This window comes from Seriola dumerili, unplaced genomic scaffold (assembly GCF_002260705.1).
Source record: "Seriola dumerili isolate Sdu_G_001 unplaced genomic scaffold, Sdu_1.0 BDQW01000128.1, whole genome shotgun sequence".
NCBI classification, from domain to species: domain Eukaryota; kingdom Metazoa; phylum Chordata; class Actinopteri; order Carangiformes; family Carangidae; genus Seriola; species Seriola dumerili.
In genome coordinates this window covers 377,918-396,665 of record NW_019174383.1, presented here as the reverse complement: position 1 = coordinate 396,665, position 18,748 = coordinate 377,918, and the positions used below count along the sequence as shown (strand labels likewise).

General features: G+C 42.0%; 2 protein-coding genes across 2 annotated transcripts; both read right to left on the bottom strand.

The window, feature by feature from the left end:
• Nucleotides 1–1,704: 1,704 nt before the first annotated feature.
• Nucleotides 1,705–6,804, bottom strand: LOC111224268 (cytochrome c oxidase subunit 5B, mitochondrial). The gene is made up of 4 exons (XM_022748691.1): nucleotides 6,666–6,804; nucleotides 4,936–5,006; nucleotides 3,572–3,671; nucleotides 1,705–2,238 (listed from the first exon to the last, which is right to left on the bottom strand). The coding sequence occupies exons 1-4, from the start codon at nucleotides 6,769–6,771 to the stop codon at nucleotides 2,126–2,128; spliced, it is 390 nt and encodes a 129-aa protein (XP_022604412.1). The 5' UTR covers nucleotides 6,772–6,804; the 3' UTR covers nucleotides 1,705–2,125.
• Nucleotides 6,805–11,822: 5,018 nt separating this feature from the next.
• Nucleotides 11,823–16,973, bottom strand: LOC111224286 (drebrin-like protein A). The gene is made up of 15 exons (XM_022748719.1): nucleotides 16,866–16,973; nucleotides 16,677–16,732; nucleotides 15,804–15,916; nucleotides 15,627–15,701; nucleotides 15,189–15,329; nucleotides 15,021–15,098; nucleotides 14,797–14,948; nucleotides 14,068–14,122; nucleotides 13,828–13,893; nucleotides 13,619–13,730; nucleotides 13,346–13,534; nucleotides 13,048–13,101; nucleotides 12,706–12,800; nucleotides 12,531–12,600; nucleotides 11,823–12,302 (listed from the first exon to the last, which is right to left on the bottom strand). The coding sequence occupies exons 1-15, from the start codon at nucleotides 16,946–16,948 to the stop codon at nucleotides 12,166–12,168; spliced, it is 1,476 nt and encodes a 491-aa protein (XP_022604440.1). The 5' UTR covers nucleotides 16,949–16,973; the 3' UTR covers nucleotides 11,823–12,165.
• Nucleotides 16,974–18,748: the final 1,775 nt, after the last annotated feature.

The window sequence follows — 18,748 nt, the reverse complement described above, 5'->3', positions numbered from 1 at the left end:
AACTAATCTATAAAGCATCAGTAAATTATTCATTAACCATCAATAAAACCATTAATTATAAATACTTTATAAATGGTTCTGTCAAAACTGACCTCTACGGGGGAATGTGTAAACTCCACACACAGAGGGACTGAAAATCAAACACACCTTGTAGCTGTAGGTTGACTCTGTTAACCATTAAGCTGCTGCTGCTCAGATCACTTCACCTCGTCAATACCTGCTCCACCAGGGTCGTTTCTCAGGCTGGAGTCTGTTTTCTATTATTCACATCATCACCTCTCACAAACTCTCCTTATTCATATAAACCTTCAGGTTGCAGTTCATCTGTCAGAGTCTGGGGATGTTTTGTTACTGTGTTTTATTCTGAAAAGTCGGCAAAATAAGAGTAAAACCTCTTATTTTAATAAAGCTGGAAACTCATGGCCACCGTGCAGACGACTTTTAAATTAACTGTGTTGATGAACTGGTGTTGGGAGCTTCAACGTCATGAGCAGAAAGTGTTTGTGACTGGCGCCCTCTGCTGGTCAGCTGTCACACACTGGTTCACACATGAAGCCAAAGACGCCTGTCAACTAATCCCATGAACATTTAACCTATGTACTGTGCTTATCTACAAACTGTAGGTACTTGTACTTTCAGTATTTTTTTTTAATGCTACTTTATACATTTCGGTTTCAGAGGAAAATATTTTTCCTGACTACATTTATCTGACAGCTTTAGTTACTCAACAAAACATATGAATTGCTTATAAAATTAGACGCTGTATAATAAATCAAACCACTCTGCAGGATAAACAAGTAGAACAGAAACCAGTGACTGACAACTACTCATCTTCATGTGAAAACATTTGATGTTTCCAGCTTCTTCAATGTTTACACATTTGCTGCTATTATTTTCAAATAATAATAAATCTGAGGTTTGGATGTCTCACTGGCTGTTGATTAATCCGCCGCTGAAAATAGTCCCCAACAAATACGACATTTTCTCCTGTTTGTTCGATTAAAAACTACAATGAGCAGCTGAGTAGGAGCCATTACGGCATAACTTGACACACAGGTCGAGGTTAATTAACTGCTGTTATAAGTATTGATGTCTTACCGATACACTTTGTATGTGATCATTTTTTATTGTATTATTCCATCTCATTTTACATTAATGGTTTTAATGTTTTTTTCATTTTTCATCAGTGTTTTTAACATGTTTCATGTTCATTTTGTCTTTTAATGTGAAGCACTTGGTGCCACATTAATAAAGTTTATTATTGGTATTATTCATTAATGTTACAACACTAAACTTTTTTATAATGAGCTAATGAACTAGCAGCTTTATAGAAGCTCAGACAATTTGAATTTGTGATCACTTCTCAACTGTGTTGTTCGTGATGCAGACTGTGTGGTCTCTGCACAGACAGCAGCACGTCATGTATTTTTCTAATGTTAAGGGAAAAAAATATTTTAAAAAACCTCCAATTTTTGCACAAAATATATAAATTCCAGCACTTTCAAAGATCTGTTCTGATCTGATCTGATCTTCAAATACCATGCACGCCCTCTTTTCCCCTAAAATTTAGAAACTTTCGAGGATATCAAGCAGACCCTGCAGACAGCAGCTCAGTGTGCTGACCACTGATCTGAGGTCAGCCATGTTGTTCGCTTCAATCTTCTCCAATCAGAAAAATGTGAACAAACTCCAATTGAGAGCGGGTTAATTTAAGTTCAAGACTTTATTGGTTCAATAAAAGGAGTAAGTGGACCGAGTGTAACGTTGTACAGTACATATGTTAATGTAAACTGCAGCTGAATGGAAATGTTTGCAAAGAAACTGTTGTGTCCCAAACCACATCTGATCCCTGTGTAAAGGTCACATGTAAAGCAAAGACTGATGAGGTTAGAAAGTGGATCAAGTACTGAGACAGAACGAGCTGAAGACCAATCAGAACAGGACACGTACGCTAAGACCAGGAAGTAGACAGAGCCACGAATGTTCCTGGAGATTGAAGTAGGGAATCGTCTCCGTCTGATTCTTCTTCGCCTCGTTCTGAAGGAATATTTCACAGAGAAGTTAACGACGCTGCGCAGATACAGCTGTGATAAACACGCCTATAATAACAGAGCTCTGGTATAAGTTAGTGGGGGAGGTCGTAGTGGACCAGTTTGTAGTAGGAGCCGCAGGATGGGCAGCGCTGGGCCTCGCCCTCATGGATCCAGAACCAGACCACAGCTGTGTTGTCTTCTTCACCTGCAAACAGGAAGTGGGATGACGTCAGAGACACAAACAGGAAGTAAAAGTCATTGAACATTTAACATTTGATTTGAATATTACAAAGAAAATGTTGCATTAATGGAACCAAGATGATGAACACTAACCCCCAACCTTCTGGGACATGGGCTGATACAGAGTGATGCATTATGGGAGCATTAAAACTACTTCTTGACAGATTAGTTTCCATTTTAGAGTGAATTATTTTCATGTTGATTTTCTCACCATTATTATGTTTCGGATTTATGATTATTTTGTTGATTATATAAACTTTTCAATTACAGTTATAGTGGATTTTATAACACAGGACAAAACACATTTTAATTTCTATGTCTGTGCACATGAAGGGCACCATATTTACATTTCTAAAACAGGATATGGGGGCATAGCAAAGAAATAATATGACTGCATCACTTCTTTAATATTTCACCTTCAGTACACACAACACAACAAAACACAGGATGTAGTTGACACCACAAACTGCAGAGGTTCTGCTGATGTGTTGTTGTGTGGTAAAATGTTTTATTCTGTGTGTGAAACTGTGCACAACATGAGACTTGACATGAGTCTTTGTAATCCCTGTTTGAGTTTGATAACATTTCATCAAATCCCGTCTGGTCTCAGACCTCCATCTGTGTCCACATCTCCATCTCTCTGAAACTCCATGTTCAAAATCAATACTGACAAAATTAAAATTATTAATTAAGTCAAATATTCAGTTGAAATAGAGACAGACACTGGTTTTATTGTCAGTTTAATGCTGCAAACCTGCAGCTCCAACCTGATAAGAAATCATGATGTCTGCTGAGTTTAATGTCCTGTTGTTTGTGATCAAAACACTGGAGGTTCTGATTGAGAGCTACAACACTGATCATCCTAAAACACTGATGTTATTAATGAAAGTTTAACTGAGAAATTCTACTGAAACTGACGTGATCAGAGACTCTTGGTTTTGTTGAACAAGAAGAACACTAGCTGCTGTTAAGTTTTCCTCTGAGTTTTCTTTTTCATAAAGTTTTAATTCACAGAATAAACATCATTTAGTGACATTTCCTGTTTGTCATTTTACTAATTTTTCCAGTGTGTCACAGCGTCGGTCCACACTGGGCTCAAACACTCTAAAAATATTGTGCGTCACGTGTCGTAAAACTGCTGTTGTGATTGTAAACTCAGCAACGCGGAGTCTCTGTGACCAAAGATCAGGTTCTCCTGTGGTCAGATAAAAAAGGCTGAGGTGTACACAGACTGAATGTAGGTTTAAAGTGTCACTGATCTAAACCAGATATAATGGTCAAGGCTTAAAGAAACTTACAGACACATCCCACAATCCTCTTGTTTGTGATGGAGGGAACGATGTTGGGGTCATCCTTGGTGCCGCTGTAGGCCTTTGGCTTCATCATGTTGTAGGGATCCTGAAACAGACGGAGAGATCACAGTCAATCAGCTCAATCTGAAAATCTGTGTGTGACCAGGATCAATTACTGTGATTAATTAAACACTGTCTTAAAGAAAGGTCCAGATTCCACACACTGAACAATGTGACATCACTCCCTGAGCTCGAGACACCCCAGCAGAGAAAACACCCTGACAACAAGTAAAATCGCTCACGTCTGAGATAAGTGAACTTCACTTCCCAGACTGTCCCGTCACACAGCTGCTGGTCTCAGATAACTCGCTCCGGAGTCACGATTAACGAGCTCCGGACATTTCTTATCTCCTAAAAGACTAATTATTTAAAACTGGAGCAGCTTGTTTGAAGTGTCTCAGCTGCAGGATAAGAGATTGTGATCGATACGCCGCCTCCGCAGGCGACTGTGTGGACGACCTCATATCCATTCTCTGCAGCTTATCCAGGTCAAGGCTGTGGACGTATTGATTAATCCACCTGCTGTCATCTTTATCCTCCAATGAGCTCACACTGTTTACGGCTGAACTCAGACTCTTTATCTGTTTGTGTGTTCACCATGAAAAGGGTGAAAATCCAAATCACAGAAGTTCATCTGATCACCTCATTAATATTCAAACAGTTAATGATCTGAAGTGTAAAGGGTGTTTTCTGGCTGTATCGTCACTGATGACTAAACCTGAATTTTAATTAGAATGTTTTAGGGCCATTATTTTCTTCAATATATTATTTTACAACTAAAACTATTAGTCACTTAATTGATCAACAGAATAATAAGCAGCTATTTTAATAATGATCCTTCAAGTCATTTTCTCAAGCGAAACTGCTGAAACATTTGTTGTTTCAGTCTCACACATGTAAAGTTTTATCTCACTGTGAACTGAATCTCTTTGGGTTCTGGACCGTTGGTTTAATAACATGAGACTTCTGAAGACGTCATCTTGGACTCTGAGAAAGTGACGGCCATTTTAAAGTTCAAATGATTAATTGATTAATATAGAAAATAACTGGCAAGTGAATTGATAAAAGTAATCAGCTTTTATTTATTTTATTTGTGTTTTCAGCGTTTTTATTTCCTCTATTTTATTTGTTATTGTCATTTGTCTCTTTTACTGTTTATATATTAAATTTTATTGGTTTTATTTTTCTTTGTCTTCCCCGTTTACTTGTTCTGTCTTATTATCACTATGAATTGCATTAATCTGTACGACAGGTGCAACACTAAAAGAGCTTGATTAACTGACAGACAGAAACCAGACCCGTGATCTTACCTTTCCCTCCTTCATGTTCTCCATGATGATCCTCTCCAGTCCAGTGGCCTGCTCCTCATCAGTGGGAATCCCTGCAAATAAATGAAAACATGTCTGAGGAATAGGCGAAGGCGACAGGCGAGACGTCATATTCAACAACAGCCCTTTAACATACAGTGTTATTTTTATCCCACTAAATTGTTTGAGCTAACAAGCAGATGACAAGACAGCCTTGGTGAAAGTGAAACATGTCGGTGGGTTTCCAACAACTAGCAGAGTTAGCAGCAGAATCCGGCTGATGATCTGTTGACATTTTCTAGACTTTAGAAGGTAAAAGACGTGAAATCAATCGCTGCAGCAAGCAGCCATTAAAATGGGCTTTTCTTCAAATGTTATTGAACTGTTACTTCTTATTTCATCAAATTAAAACATGATAAATGTGCAAAATTTCGACACCCTACTTGTAAACATGTTCTGTAGCAGCTATGGCCCCGTTCAGACCTCAGGTGATCTGACCAAACGTGTCCTGGGCCACACTGACAGACCAACTACTCTAGTGACGTCCTCTGCCCTCTGTCACAGTCTGATTAGTCCTGACAGTTTCATGATGACTAAAAAATAGTTTTTCACTTGTGACTGATGAATTTTCAGCCTCTTCCTGCAGATCACTTCAGGTTCTGAGATATTTCAGTCTGCCATGCTCACACAGCAGATTTAACAACCACCCAGTGATGTTCAGATTGGGGCAGGGAGGAGGGGTGCTGTGGGCGCCAGTCCAAAAGCTTCAGCTTAGTTCATGGTGGATTTTGAGGTCTGCTTTGGATCATGGTCCTGTTGAGGAAACCAGCCTCATCATACTTTCTCTTTCCTAACTGACTGCAGGACATCTGCCTCCAGAATCTGCTGAGATTTAGTGGAATTTATTATTCCCTCTATCTGTGTATGTGTATCCGTGTTACTGGCTGTAACACGACCTCAAAGTAACACGTTTATAGCCGTCTGTTCACCAGCTAGCTAACAAGATGTTAATAAGTACTGATTAAGCAACACATGCTGCAATTACAGATTACATAGTTCTGTGTTTTAAGTTGTTGAAATAAAAAGTAACAGCGCATTAACATTTAGAAATAAGGCTTATTTTAATGCGTTTGCTGCAGGAGTTGGATTCACGTCTTTTACCTTCAAAAATCAAACAAATATGAAACGTTAGCAGACAACTTTTAATCCTACTTCTTCCATTATTTTTTTTTCCTTTTCAGAACCTTTGTGTCCGGTGAATTAACAGTACAGTTAATGACCTTGTTGTGTGAAGGTCCTTTACAATTACATCGGTATGATCTAACTTCATTAGTCCATAAACCTCATAAACAGAAACCTTAACAGTTTCACTTTTTATATCTGAAGTCACGTTATCTTCTTTAACACCATGGTTAGCACGGCTTAGCTAACGTTAGCTGAGCGGGTTTTCGTTAATATAAGTAAAGTTAAAGCGGTTTTGTACCCGGTAAACATCCAACCACAAAAACAAAACACATTTGAATGTTTGTAGCAGCCGCTGAATCTGTTATTAAATGGAATTTGTCAAATAAATCACGTTTGACCTTTTCGCTAACGCTGCAGACGTTGCTAATGCTAGCCGGCCAGCGAGCGGACGTCTTCCGCCTCTACTCGCCGCGGACAACCCGCTGTTTTAAAGTCAGATTTCACCGCTCTTTCGTGTTTCGGTGTCTCGGTGCCGGTTTCGTCCTCACCTCCAGTCGCCATACTGCGGGTCAGAGCGGGGGCCGGGGCAGCCCGGGCAACCCGGCAGGCTGTAGCGGCTCTGAAAGTCGAGCGGAGCAGTAACCTTGCAGCCATTTTTCCTTCTTCACTGACAGTACACTCTTGTCGCCCTGTGATGACGTATGGAATTTATTTCACCGTCGCTTGTTTCAAACGTTATACTTAACGTTGATAACGGGTCTAAAAATGACTGGATAAATACTAATATTAGTCCGTGCATGAAGTATAATTCTTGTGCAGTTGTTCACGTTATAATGAAAATGCCAGTTTAGGGGTATTGCGTAGTTTCATTTTCCTACTTATGAGTGTAAATGTATGTTGTACGCTGTTAACTCTTTAAGTGTGTTGATGTCCTATTAAATGAAGACGTGCAATTAAATTCAGCGCACCAAAGCATCAGTTTGTTCCATTATCCAACTTGTAACATAAAAATTGAACAAGGATGTCGAGAGCCGGAAACAGAAACAGCTCGTCTTCAAAGCATATACTATATATAAAAATGGAGGTCGACTCCGGGTCTGGAAGCCAACGCGGAAGTGCTAACATTCTATCGAAGCAGAGTGTTTTGGGGGCGTGGCTACTGCGTGATTTTGACACAGGGGGACCTGCCTGTTAATCCGGATATGAGGTTAGAACGATGTGTTGTTGTGTTTTCAGTTCATCAAAGTTAGCTCCCACATGTTGTTTACCTGAAAATGTCTTGTTCGGCGTTCAGTTGTTCTCAAAGACACTCAGAGGAGTCGGTGGTTCAAATTTTTCCAGTAAGTACATTTTGTTTAAAGCCTATTTTTTGCTAGCCAAAGTTAGTATCCCTATATCACAGTATCACAGTTCAGGTGAGGACGCACCTTGCTAACCAAGCTAGCCAGCTAGTGCTAGCGTTAGCTGATAACTTAGCGATAGCTATGCTAACGGTACCTGGCCCCGCTGGGCTGATAACCTGTGTCAACCTGGGTTAGCCCGTAGAGGTGTTCAGTCAAAGCCCAATAAAAAGGTGAATTTAATCGACGTTAATCTAACGACGTTTGGTTTGTTTTTCTTGCACATGAGTTTAAGTGATCTGCGTTAGTGTAATGCGCAGCGTTAATGTTAGTTAATACATTGTCAATCGAGACGTCGTGATAGTTCAAGTTAAGATGTGTTAAAATGTGTAGACAAATATTTGTCATATAGAAGATTGTTCATTTAATACTCAAACCAGCAGACATTCATGCACCTATCCTGACAGCTGATCGATATTTGTGATTAACTGTGATCCACCGTATCTTAACTCAAGTGTTTGTGTTTTATTGTCATTTGAAAGGTTTCCACTCTGTGAAACGAGTGATCTGTGCCAACAGAAGAGGACCTCTGTACAGAGCAGCACCCTTGTTCCATTGCATCTGGTTGTGGAAGAAGGGAGACTGCATGACATCCTTAGTTCTCAAATGTGCTGTGATGATGATGATGGTAGAAACCTCTCCCAGTTTTCAATCTTCCTCGATGAAATGACAGACTAATGCTTGATGAGTTATTTATTATTCTCTGTCTTCAGTATTCACAGGTTCAGTTTTTACCTGCAACTTCATTTTGCTGTTGTTGACAGTGTGATCGTAGCAACACTTTATAAGACTCAGATTTATGACAATATTAAACAGTGATAAGTTGATGTACATAATCCTAGCACTGTGGCACCACGCTCCACAGGTAAAGTAATTTACAAATTAACATCGAGCATTTTTTTGATCCTTCATTGTCATTGGTTCTTAGCTTTACTTTACTGGACATTATAACTTACATATCTTTAAACAATTGAAAACACTGGAAACATGTAGAAGCAGAATAATTAAACTATCAAGCTAACTATTCAAAAAATCAAAAAATAGTTGTGGTTGAGTTAAAAGCGAATCACTGTCACATGTAAGTTTCTTAATAAAAAAGAAGTAGTTGCCAATCAAACAGCAAACAGATCTTTAGTAACAAGTATAATCATTATTCATCAATGAGTCCTAATGTGTGAGACAGTTAATATTTATTTCTTAGTAACAATCTCCCTCTAAATAATTGCATGTCTGTTTGAACAGCACCACTGATATTAACTATAATGGCTGAGGACTATGAAAATATGAGCTCTAATGTTTTTAACTAAATTGACAATTTATTACATCTACAGTGGAGTCCAGAAGTTCATGTTGATTTGTATGTCTGACGTGGGGCAGAGAGAGATAATACGACAGTGAGGGTGTAGGGAACAAGGAAGAGCACAGCTGATCAGACTGAACAATGTTATGGCCACAAGTGTTACATTAAAAAATACTATATTATCATATAAGACACTGTGTCTGTGTTTGGGAAGAGAAGATCTTCATGTGTGGACACTGCAGGTGGAGGTAGTGCAGGACCTCCATCATTGCTGCAAGAGGTTGTAGGTCTCCCCAAAGATCCAGACCTTGGCTGGATGGAAAAAAACATTATAATAGAGAGAAATAATATCAATATCATATTGTAGAGTACAGAGAAGAAGACAAAAGAACATTACATAACAATAGAATAGAAACTAAGACTCAGTTTGGTGTCATTGTGCAGGTGCACATGTCATGATGGTTCTCAGCTCTCAGTGATGTTCTTTATTCTGACAGAGACAGAATCATTCCAACAGATGTTTTGACTCCTGTCATCAATAATGAAATGAACTAGAGCTGAAAACTAGCCAACTAACACTGAACCAAACTTAATATGAACAAACCTGACACCCACGTCTGCTGCTCTGCTCTTTAACAGCACGTCCAGACACGACAGTTCACTGTAATAACGGGATCGTTTAGTGACCGTGACTTACCGACATTGACAACCCGCTGTCTCTGTTAACACTAAGGTCGGTAACGTCACCTTCGCTTTGCAGAACTCATTTTAAAACACGTTATAACATGTTATCCCTTGGTCTATGGTTTTAATACAAGCGGTTACATCACACAGTTAGCTTACACACAGTAACTTCAGCTAATATTACAAGGTTTCTCCTCATACGTGATATTTACCAAGTGTTGACATGGATGCAATTAGCTACTAAGATTATTTTAACACTAAGATATAAAGTTTACCTCGAATTATGAATGCTAACTGTGTTAGCATCGACTTCGTACCACATATCCAGGAGCCTGCTGTGGTCAGGTAGCAGGTGTAGGCGGCCATGCAGAGCAAAGACTCTCTCTACAGTTGTTCTTGTTATTACAGCCTGTTGCTGCACAAAGCTCGGGCATTTTAACACTAACTGATGGATTACTTGTCCCTGTCGGAGCAGAGAGGAGGAGCCTCCGACTCCACGGCTGGCTTCTCCTATTGGTGCAGCAATGATCCTGTCAGTCCTCACCACAGCTGCAGCCGTTTCAGCATCCGAGGAAGAGAGTTTAAGAGCCCAGTCTTAAACTGCCCAGGTGACAGTTCAAGGCAGCGACGGGGAAGAACACCTTCTGTCCTGGGAAGGAGAGTCTCCAGAGGTGAGATTCACTTCAGATATCACTGTTTCCTCTAATGAATATCAGATCTATATTAACACACACTGCTCTCTGATTATCTTTCAGCTGTCTTCTTGGACTGAACTCGGGCCCTGCAAACTGGGCCAGTGTTAGCCGCCGGGTGGAGGCCGTTTGCAACCAGCTCTGCCGTCTTCACCTGGTGGCCACGTGGTCCAGAGGGACCGTGAGGACTCGCTGGTCATTCATTCTCAAGGATTATGTGGCATCAGAGAGGCAGTGCTGGCCGGCCCCAGGTTGATGGCTCAGACCAACATCCAGCTCTTTGAATTGAATTGAGGACTCAGTGGTAAGAGTTTGTCATGAAGCTGTTGGTGTGTTGTAATCTGTTCTGTGATTTATCTTTTAATGAAAGCTGAAAATCCCAAAACAGTCTGTTTGTCTGTGTGTTCCAGGTGCTGGCCAGACTCTCCCTTCAGCAAAGGGTCTGTCCTTGGTCCAGGTGGGACAAGGACAGACCCTTTAACTTCAATGTCCCGGAGGAGCAGCCTGGACCCTCCAGCAGGGGTCTGCCTCCTCCTCCTCCTCCCCCTCCCCCTCCTCCTCCTCCTCCTCCTCCAGACGTGATGAAACAGGCGTCGGCCGCACTCATCCCAGTGCTGTTTGGTCCTCCCCTCGCTCCAGCACCACTCCCCTCTTCTGTTCCTCCACCTCCTCTGCCTGGACTACCTGTACCCAGGACCAGAGCCTACAGGAAGAGGAAGGTGACCTGAAGCTGCTGTGGCAGAGCGGGGGCCGCTGCCTGGAGGAAAAACCCTCCGGCTGCCAACGTCATACATCTGCAGCAAGTGTGTCCAACCCAGACGGATTGACACTGACCTCACTCACATTGCAGGTGTGTCACACTGTGACTGTTGGTGGAAAAACTGTGGAGGAGTGGAGGGAAGAGATGAAGAGAAGACAGGACAACGTTTTCTATCTTCATTTACAACTTTTAATTGACATTATTTATAATTATTATATTTGATTTGTTGCAGTTGGAGTGGTGTTTGTGTCAGCTGATGTCTAATGATGATCTCAGTCAGTGTTCCCTCTCTTTTAGCTCTGTGTTTGGTCTCCACCAGCTCCTGAGGGAAATCTGTCTCTTTAGCTTCTTAATGCTCCACTATGTTCAGCAGCTGCTGTCGGACCGTGTCTCTGCTGTTTGCTGCTGAGGAGGTCGTGGACAGCGGCTACGGCCCAAGAAGTTTATATATTCAAAGATGACAAAGACTTTTACTGAGCTGTTCTTTTTTTTTCTTTTAATTTTATTCTTAAATTGCGTTCACCATGGCCTTAAGAAGGTCTGAAAAGCTCTTCAACACCAAGAGAGAGAGTAAAAATGAGCGCAGTGCAAAGACTGGACACTGACTGTTTTAATGCATTTTATTAAGAGTTGCTGTATATTGGGTAAACTTTAAATAAAGGGCTGATTTGTTTTAGCATTTTTAAGTGTCCTTGATTTTTAGTTTTAAGTCATATATGTGTATCAGTTGAACCTGGATGAAACTGATGCAGTATAATGGGACAGGCCTGCAGTAAATCCTCCTTCATATATAATGTTCAGTATTTACTGAATCTGTTTGAGAAGTGTTCCTAATATTTTGTCAAATCTAATTCCTATAAATGGGATGGACAAACTATTAGGAACACCTGTCAGTACAGGGTTAGTTTATACACAGTGGTGTCAAAGTGTGAGACCACGTTCCCCTCACAGGTTGCTCCACAGCAGCTCTAGTGTCGCTCAGTTTCATTTACACAGGAGAATAAATAATGGATTTAATAATGTGTGGTACAAACACACTTACACTATAAGAACAACAGCATTTATTGTGAGTCTGAATCCAGTGATGTTTGAACAGAGACATCGCAAACTAGTTTATTTTGTCACTTCCTGTCTGTCAGCTGATTGGTTCTCAGCTTCATACTAATGTTTGCACCTGAACTTTGTGATTAACATGAAAGAGGGTGAAGAAAGTCAGAGAAGCTCCACGTAATTGGCGGGAAACATGCCGTAGTGTCCGTCAGGTCCGTAACCCCTCCACCAGCCCTCATCCAACATCTCTATCCCGGTGATGATGTCATCGGGGTCAAAGGTGATCTCAGTGTCGTCCGCTGTGGAAGACAGAAAAGAACAATGAATATTTACAGTAACAGTAAAATATACATCAGCTTAAGGAGCAGCATGAGACTCTGTGTGTGTGTGTGTGTGTGTGTGTGTGTGTCTGTGTCTGTGTGTGTGTGTGTGTGTGTGTGTGTGTGTGTGTGTGTGTGTGTGTGTGTGTGTGTGTGTGTGTGTGTGTGTGTGTGTGTGTGTGTGTGTGTGTGTCTGTGTGTACATACCAGCCTGGTAGTCATATATCGCTCTGGCACAGATGTTCTCTCCGTTGGTTTCTGCCTCCTGTTCTTCAGCCTGATGTTTAAGACAAGTTAAAATGTTTCAGATCATTCTTATAATAATTGATTATTGATAATTGAAGCATAAAATCAGCTGATGGTGAAGAGAACTCAGACTCACTGTGTCCTGTTGCTCGTAAACGTTTTCGTACAGGTCCTCCTCTGCTGCCGCCGGCTGCTCTGCTCTGTACAGATCACCGTGAGAGCGATACTCTGCTGTGGAGGAAGACCAGGTGAGTTACTGACGTCAGTGACTCTGATGATGTTTCATTCAAAACTAAGAAAAGCAGAAAATCCTATAATTTCAGGAGCTGAATCTGTGAGACGTTTGTTTTTTATCAGTTATAAAATCAGCACCTCACATTTATAATCGGGTTCAATACTTGATTAAATAACTTCATTACTGTTGGGGTTAGTTATGTGAGCTCATTGATATCATTCTGTGACGGAGCAGGTGTCGTACCTATCGTCACTTCCTCTGCGTCGTCATCAAACTCATCAGACCACTCCTCCTCGTCTGTGGAAGTCACACATGACGCAAACATTAATTCACTGTTAAGATCTACCTGTCATTTTCAAATCAAAGCCAGTTGTTGATTCAGTAAAAGAAAAGGAGTCTGAGTGTCAGGTTCAGGTGAGTGTGAAATATGGAACAGGTGAGTAGGTTCAGCACATTTAAACCCAAAAGGAACTTGAACTCATGAATGTGTTCATCCCAAACAGGCGGCGCAGAGGGAGAGAGGATTTGTGGTGTGTCTGACCTGCAGGCTGAACAGGTGAGCCTGTGGTCTCTGGGGGGGACACAGCTGCAGCAGGTGAGCGAGACAACACAGGTGAGACAGGTGTGACAGGAGATGGGGGGGTCACAGCTACAGAAGGTGGATGCTGAGGCTGCACCGGGGTTTCTCTGTCGAAGGCATTCTGAGATACAAACGGACTCCGCAGCCTCCCTGAGGGACACCGTGAAAACATCAGCGAGGTTAATCACTTCCTGTTTCACCAGGTGTTATTTACACCAGGTGGTTGTTGTTTACCTGGTCTGGGCGCAGCAGGAGAAGCTTTGCCGATGGCCTCAAAGCTCTGCTCCCTCTGCTTGAAGATGTCTCTGGGGTTAAACGATCTCTGAGAGATCAGTGATCTGGCTTCCTGTCAACGACACACACATTCAAACCAGGAAACGTCTGTACGTGACGACATGATTCTTCTCTCACAGGTAAACGTTTGCTGCTCTGTTTGTCCTCACGTTAGCTTTCTGCACCGACGCTGCAGAGTTGATGCCCGACTTCCTGGTTTCTTTTTCCGGCTGGTTCTAAAACACACACATGATGTTTGTATTAAACAGCCTGAATGAGGAACCTGGAACACTGAAGGAATTCACGGTGTTACGGATTTGTTGAAGCAGGAGGAGTTAGAGCATTTGTTGGGGACTATTTTCAGCGGCGGATTAATCCACATTTCATTCTGTCTTGATAAATGCTCTCACCCGTCTCTGTTGCTCCCTCTCTCGTTCTTCTTCTTCTCTCTGCTTCTGATGAATCCTGACACACACACACACACACACACACACACACACACACACACACACACACACACACACACACATTAACCTCCTGAGGGCTGAGGGGCTCCAGAGCAGAAACTTGTTGCTAGGCTACTGTGGACCCCCATTATACAGTTCATCATTTTCCCCAAACCAACCAGCTCTCTCGAGCTTAAATGAGTGAATGAATTGATCAGTGGAGTGACAGAAAGTTGATTGGCACCAGCTTTGATAACTCATTAATCGTTTAAGTCGTTTGTTTTTTATCAAAAATGCTGAAAGATCAAAATAATTCACAGAAAGCAGCTTCTGAAATCTGAACATTTGCTAGTTTTCATCCTAATAAACATTAACTGAGGCCTCAGAGAGTGATGAGCTCTTCCTACAATCAGTTGATGATTACAGGAAGTAACTTTCAGATGTTTTGATGATGATGATGATGATGATGATGATGATGATGGAATAAAACAGCCTGACTGCTGGTTGTTGTGTTGAACACAAACAGAAGCTATTTGACGAAACATTTCCCAACCAATGAGCAATTTTGATTTTATAAAAAACAATGAAAGTCTGAGAAGTGGATTTCGAGAGCAGGACCAGTGGATGGAGGATGAGGAGGCGTCAGAGCTGATTTTCTCTGTTGGCGTTTGAGGCCCCAGGTGTCAGACTCACCTCTCCTGTTCGATCTGCTGCGCTCTCTCCCTCTCCTTCCTCTCCCTCTCCTTCCTCTGCCTCTCGTCCAGCTCCCTCCTCTCCCCCTCCAGCCTCTGTCTCTCCCGCTCTGCTCGTGTCTGCTCCTCCTGTCGACGAACCCGTTCGTCCCTCTGACGAGGAAAAGTCCTGTTATTGAACTACAGACGCTCAGTGCTTCGCATGTGATGAATATGAAGAGAAACCTGAGTTTGGTCCCAGAAGTCGTCCTTCCTGGTTTGCTGAATCTCCTCCACAGCGTTGACTTTGCGATAAACTGAACCCTGAGGAAGCAGCAGAGGATGAGAGGGGAAATTATGAGTCTTACTTAATTAAACAGGGTTGTGCTGCACAGGACGCTGATGTCTCCTCACCACGGGTCCTCGCGGGGCGTCTCTGTACTCTGTCTGTTTGTAGAAATTAAAGTTTGCTCCAGACGCTTTGGACACTTTGGTCAGGATGGTCTCCGGCTCCACGTCCTCCTCCCCCCGGGCGTTTATGGTCACATGGGCTCCCTGCGGTCACACACACGGTGGATGGAGCCACAAATGGGCATTTTGGGGGAATGTTAATACATTTAAACAGGAAATAAAGATGATAATTTAAAAATAAAAAATAAAAGGCAACATTTTTGGACTAAGATATTATTTGGTTCACTGAAGTTTTTTAATTAGGGCTGCAGGAAACAAGAACAAATCAAACAAAACCTTTATTTTCTTAAATGTGAATCAATAAAAAGATAACTGACTGGTTTTATATCATAAATATAGAATAATATATTTAATAAATATAAAGAATAAAGTCAGACTGACCTTCAGGAAACTGGCCATGGAGCTCACATGGTTCGCACACATTCCTTTACGAGAGTCCTTCACTCCTTCACCCGTCTGATGAGCACGCACATGTATGATCACACACAGGAAGGACACACTGTTTGTGTGTGTGTGTGTGTGTGTGTGTGTGTGTGTGTGTGTGCGCGTGTGTCTCACCCAGTTTATGAGGACAAATTTGGACAGACCAGAGTTGGGGTCCGGGACACGACAGAAAGCGTACATCACCTTCCCACTGCTGAGCTCCTCCACCATCTCCTCCAATCCACCATCTACACACACACACACACACACGCACACACACAAACACACACACACACACACACACACACACACACACACACACTTTCAATTCGGACATACTTGTACTTGGATATTGTTTTATACTTCTACTCAAAGGTAAACATTTAAACTTAAACATTTTAAATAAACAGGTAATGAAATACAATACAGTGGTAAAAATTAAAGTCGTGTCTCCTCGTGTTTCAGAGGTCGTTGCACCAGAGAAACGTTTCCCTCTGAGCTGAAACTCACACTGTCCAATATTAGTGGAAAAGAAAATATAACTTTGTATCTGCACTTTGTTTCTTCTTCTTTCCTCTCCCATGAATCATGTGACGAGCCCTCAGATTTACCTGGTGACCCTGCGGAGGGGCCCGACCCCTAGGTTTGGAACCAGCGGACTAAGCTCTCGTTAGTTATTGGAGTAAATGATGTATGAAGCAGCTCCACCTGCAGCAGCTGCGGCAGTAAAACGCTGCAGGAGCATCGATGACTCAGGATCAGTTGTAATGATAATAATAATATATTATCATTTAAAGTCAGTGTTTCTACATGTCTCTCCGTTGATTGGTCGTCTCTCTGAACTCCACTTCCTGCTCTCTCTCTTTAGACAGTCTGCACTGATCCTGGTCTGAATGTGGCTGCAGGTAAAACAGCTGTAAACCAGACTCCAAAATGTGCAGAAGTGAGCTTCTTGAAAGTGGAAAGTGAGTTGAGGAGTGAAAGTGGAAAGTGAGTTGTAGGTCTTACCTCCTTTCTCTGCCAGACGGATGTCGTTACTGTTCCCTTCATAAGTGAACAGCACCCTGGAAACAGAGTCACAGGACAGGGCTGTGATGCCGGGGTGTGGACAGACGCATGATCCCAGGGTTCAGTCAACCAGGAAGTGAAGTCTGTTTCTGACCCGTCTGTTGTTTTCTCTAAAAGATTTAAACTCACCAGTTTGTGTCCGACTTGCCGTCCACCACCTCTTTGTAGGCGGCCATGAGCGCAGGACCGTTCTTACTCAGGTTCACGGCCATGTTAGTCCAGGTTTCCTCACTCACAGTCCACACACACACACACACACAGGAGAGAGAACCCTGAGCAGAAAAAGAGAAGAGAGTGCAGGTGGGTCTGTCAGAGGAGAGTCCTCGTCTCAGAGCCGAGGCGCTGTGCTTCGCTCTGAAGAGTCGAACCAGTCGAGGAAGAAAATCAAAACCTGATCGACCACATTCTCACAGAAGTTACTCCCTTCAGAGTCACAGTCTCCGTCCATCAGAAAACACACTTTTATTCATGATTCCTGGGCGTGTTCCCTCCTGTGTGTGTGTGTGTGTGTGTGTGTGTGTGTGTGTGTGTGTGTGTGTGTGTGTGTGTGTGTGTGATTCATTATTTGTGATTGTTGCACACAGAGGAAGAAGAAAAGAAGAAGAAGAGAAGGAGCAGGAAGCATCTACTGATACATTATGACGTGTTTTAGAGCCGTGCGTCTCAAACTGTTTCACATCAAACGTGTGACGCTGTCAGTAAAATAACAGACCGCTAAATAACTTTATGAATCTTTAGTTATAATCATCAGAATCACAGAACAGTTTCAGGTTGTAGAAACATATTGTTTCATGTTTTTATGGAAGAAATGAAGCTGTAAAGTTACAGTCTGTTCAGACCTGATTTTATTCTTTAACTTTCCTTAAAATCTTAGAAATCTAACTGAAAATATTCATTTTAAACTCACTGTTTTAATAAATGGTGTGTATAAGATCATGGTGAAATGCTCCATGTCAGCGTTTTCAGCTGGTTCTCTCAGCTTGTCTCTACAGGACCGTATAAATACACTTATGTTCATGTAAATAAAACAACAATAGACAGAGTCCAGAGGGTTAAAACAAGTTTTACTTTAATTAAAGGAGTGAACTGAATTCATCGTCACATCTCACTGGGAAACATCCATGTGGAAACTGTGACGGCTGCAATCACAAAGAAACTGGAACATGAGAGGAACTTTTTAAAGTCTCAGGTGGAACAAAAAGGGATTAAATTTATAGATTTTACAAATAGAGAGAGAGACTTGGAAACATATTTTCATTCACCTTGAAGACACGGGGTTAATAACAAGAATAAGAACTCTATATTTCAGCAGTAGGTGGTGATGATAAGCCATAAAAACGAAGCTGAAAAAGAAGAAGAAGAAGAAACTGTGTTCGTGTCAGGACGGGTGAAAACTGGGAGTGTTCAGGTGTGTTCGTCTGGACAGAGATCAATTTCATTTGAAAACGGCGTTTTAAAAATGCTAAGCTAGGCTAACACACAGGCACGAGGCTGGCAGCAGTCGTCTCAGCTGACGCTCAGAGAGAAAGGTCGACCTCTTCCTTTAAAAGTGACGTGTGCAGGTGGAGGGAGGGAAAAAGAAACTGACTCCGGGTGGACAGGCTTCCTCCGAGGCAGGTTTCCCTCCACAGACCAAAGACACGTACCCCGCCTCTGACACAGTGCATGCTGGGATTGGCTCCAGGCTCCGCACGACCCCCCATAACAAAACACAGAATCCAGAATATTGACTGTGTGTTGTCTAAAGCCACACATCAGCAGTGTGTTGAGGTGAATCCAGTACACACCTTTTACCACTAGGGGGAGTTTTAACACAGGAAATAATTCAACCACCAGGGACAAAAACCTGGAGCCGCAGAGACAGGTCGACACCAGCAGTGCGTCACTGCGTCTCTCGACACTGAGTGACCTCTGAAGTTTGATATCTTTGACTTTAAACTCAGAATTATGAGATTCTTTAAAACAAAGTCTTTTATTTCACATTCAGCAGATGATCTATATGAAGGTTATTG